Genomic DNA, 3,429 nt, shown 5'->3' on the forward strand with positions numbered 1-3,429 from the left:
CCGGCCGCGGTCAGGTCCCCCGAGGCCGAGGCGGCCGAGCCGGCCTGCGGGGTGGGCCGGAGACCCTCGCTCCAGCGGTCCAAGTCGGACCTGAGCGACAGGTACTTCCGGGTGGACGCCGACGTGGAGCGCTTCTTCAACTACTGCGGACTGGACCCCGAGGAGCTGGAAACCCTGGGCATGGAGAACTTCGCCCGCGCCAACTCCGACATCGTCTCCCTCAACTTCCGCAGCGCCAGCATGATCAGCTCGGACTGTGAACAGTCTCAGGACAGTAACAGCGACCTCAGAAACGATGACAGTGCCAACGACCGGGTGCCCTACGGCATCTCCGCGATCGAGAGAAACGCTCGCATCATCAAGTGGTTGTATAGCATCAAACAAGCCAGAGAGTCGCAGAAGGTGTCCCACGTGTAAGAGGAAGCGCGCGCAGCGGAGGGAGGGGGGTCTCTGTCCGTGCCTCGGCAGTCGTGGAGGTTGTGAGGTCTCCTTGCAGTGTTGTGAGCTTCTCCACTCTCTTTGTGTTGCTTGTTGTGCAATGTCTTTCAAGTTGCATGCCCGCCAACGTGGGGACTGACCTGGCGTCCTCGGCCACCATCGCTGCAGAACCTGGCCGATCGCTCGCCATCCGCCAAAAGTCCCAGGCCAGATTCACACTAGGGCTTCGATCTTCAGCAAAACTGTTTACAAGGAAAACGGTATACAACTTCTTCAATATTTATGTGGTTCCTGTGTTTTTATATCCTGCGCTATGGTGTCTTAATTAAAAGTTTTATCCACTGGCTTTTAAGTTGGGAGTAGCATCTTTTTGAAATAAAAAAAAAAAAAGCCAATCTGCCTACACTGGAGACCGAAACAGTGGGAAAATAAATGGGGTCTGCTTACCAAACAGATAGTGACTGACCCAAGAGAGAACCGGGCTGGGCTTTCTGAGGAAGAAAGTGGGGACCCTCGTGTGAATCATGTAGGTACTGACATCCGCTCGTCACGTACTCAAGTAAGGGTTGGGGCGGCGGTGCTATGTACGTTTTGTGTCCGATTCGGTGTGTAAATGGTGGTTCTGTGTAATGCTGACCCCAAGGAAAGACAATCAATGAAGGTGATTAAATCCGGAGGTTGGGTGTTGGCGGGGTTTGTTGATATTGTTCTGATTTAGGTTGATTCAGAAATTTCCACTGTTAATCTTTTGACAGAATGGCCACCCTAGAGCTGATAATGTCTTTTTTTTTTTTTTTTTAAGTTTGTTTTTTGGTCAAGAACTAATCCCATGCGGATTCTCTTCCCTCCCTTTGTTGTTGTTGTTGATAAAGGGAGAGGGGAGTGGGGCTTGGGCAGGTGGGAGCTATCTGAAGACATGAACACAAACGGAAATACCAGCCATATCGGTATAGAGCCTCCCATTCACAAGTCAATACCTTTGGTAGCTGAACCAGATCTGAGCAGCGTGCCCTCGCGCATATGTTAATCCGTCAGGCTGTGGACCTTTGTTACGCTCTAGGTAACCAGAAACACAACTCTAGGTAGCTTTAAGAGCCTGTGGTCCCTAGAGCTGCATATCAGCTTGTTCCTTTTCCCCCATAACCTGTCCTCCAGGTGGTCTAGTTAGGAGTCCATCAGCTGCTGTAGCAGAGAGGTCCACCTACAGTGCCCAGCTTCCTTGCTCTTGTAGACACGCTCTGGAGCTCCCAGCAGCACTGCCTTAGGCTTCATCAGCTAATAGGACACTTTCTACGGTGTAAATGCTGTAAGACTTTGTACATACTTCAATTGTTATGAAATCTTTAAGAAGAAAAAAAGGAAAAGTTACTCTAATAAATAGCTCTGGTGCAGGCACTCGTGGTGGTTTCTTTGTCCCTTCCTTTGCTCCCTCCATGGAATTTTCACCTTGGACCGTGAGCCAGAAGCAGATTTTCGATGGTCTTGAAGGAGCAGCATTTCATTAAGTTATTTTCGCCATGACACAGTTATTCTGAACAGCCGTGTTCTGCATTGTGTGCGTTTTGCTAAAATAGTTGCATCGAGGTTCCTGAGATACGCTGCCACCGCTTTACTTAGTTCACACTTTCAGCATTTTCATCTTTTCTTAAACATCAGAATTTTTCACATCTTCCACCAAACTCTTCAGTTGTAAATATTTGTGAGTTCTGACGGTAGAGACATACTTTTGAAATTTATAGCCTTGTTCTTATTTGTACAAGTCCAATGTCATTAACATTACCTGTGTTCAGACACTGGTCCACTCATTCATTCATTCATCCATTCCTCTTTCAAAGGGGCGTTCGTTCAGTGATTCCCTTTTCAGGCCTCACCGTTGACCTGGGATGCTGTGGTCAACAACACAGTGTTTGCCTCAAGGAACAGATCTTCACTCTTACTTTAAGAGAAGGATCATTCCTCTCAATGGACATGTCTTACCTCCTGTTATTAGGACATTGAGCATTCAACAGGTATTTAATGAATCAAGTTATTTGAAGATTAACATTTCTTTTAAAGTTCCATATAACATGTAAAAGTAAAAGAAAGGATTATTTTTAAAGTTTCAGAAACAAACGATACGATTCCCAACTCTTACCGTTCACAAACGTTTTCCTTTTGAAAATCAAATTTGGTTCCATGACTCTCCACTGGTTTTGAATTTTTTTGGTTCTCTGCTTAACTTCTAGTTCAACTAGAGCTCTACTTTCCATAAGAAAGACTTTGAAATACTGCTATGAGTGGTGATAGTACAATGCATTCAAGATAATAGGATGAAAGTTTTATATTTTTATATACACACACGTTTTTTTCCCTCACCATTTGGATAGAAATGTGACCATTTAAAATATTCATGGCTTAGCATTTATATATCCATCTCTTTCTGGGGCTATTGAAATACTAAAGATAGATGTTATTTTCCTAAGGTAACTGGTTTTGGGGGGAGATGAGTACTTGACGAATTTAATATCCCTGCCTATGCGGATTTTGTTTGAGTCTCCCAACACTTCAAAACCACCTTTAATCTGTGTTCCAACAGAGCTATAAGTCACCCCACTATAGTTCGGTCTAATCTTCTGGGGCCTCTTTATACCATGGACAAATGTGAGGCTTTGGGTTCCTATGGAAGATGGGAGTTCATTATTTTCTTTTTGTTCTTGAAATTAGAGTTTCTATAAAGGACAATTTCAAATGCTTAATATTAAATCCTGAGAGTAAGACATTTCCTAATTGTGAAGTCCTCTTTGCAAAAGGCTCCCTTTTGTAGCTCATGGGATTAAGTATCTTGAGTGTGTGTGTGTGTGTGTGATGATACTGTTGGTGTGAATATACGGCTGTAATATAGTTCAGCCCACTTCTATCACCCCACACAGTGCAGAGTGACACAGGATTGCACTAGACGGCTCTGGAGACTGGTCGTTTCTTTTTTCAAACCACCATGTCTTCAGACAGTCC

The 3,429-nt window shown here is 44.8% G+C and overlaps 1 protein-coding gene across 1 annotated transcript in view; it reads left to right on the plus strand.

Annotated features, from left to right (window-relative positions):
- FAM110B (family with sequence similarity 110 member B) overlaps window positions 1–1,833 on the plus strand; it is a 2,350-nt gene extending 517 nt beyond the window's left edge. The window contains exon 2 of the mRNA XM_024742564.1: window positions 3–1,833. Coding sequence (XP_024598332.1) covers window positions 3–417 — 415 coding nt within the window. The 3' untranslated portion in view covers window positions 418–1,833. The remainder of the gene's footprint in view (window positions 1–2) is intronic.
- Window positions 1,834–3,429: the final 1,596 nt, after the last annotated feature.

This window comes from Neophocaena asiaeorientalis, unplaced genomic scaffold (genome assembly GCF_003031525.2).
Source record: "Neophocaena asiaeorientalis asiaeorientalis breed wild unplaced genomic scaffold, Neophocaena_asiaeorientalis_V1.1 scaffold226, whole genome shotgun sequence".
NCBI lineage: Eukaryota > Metazoa > Chordata > Mammalia > Artiodactyla > Phocoenidae > Neophocaena > Neophocaena asiaeorientalis.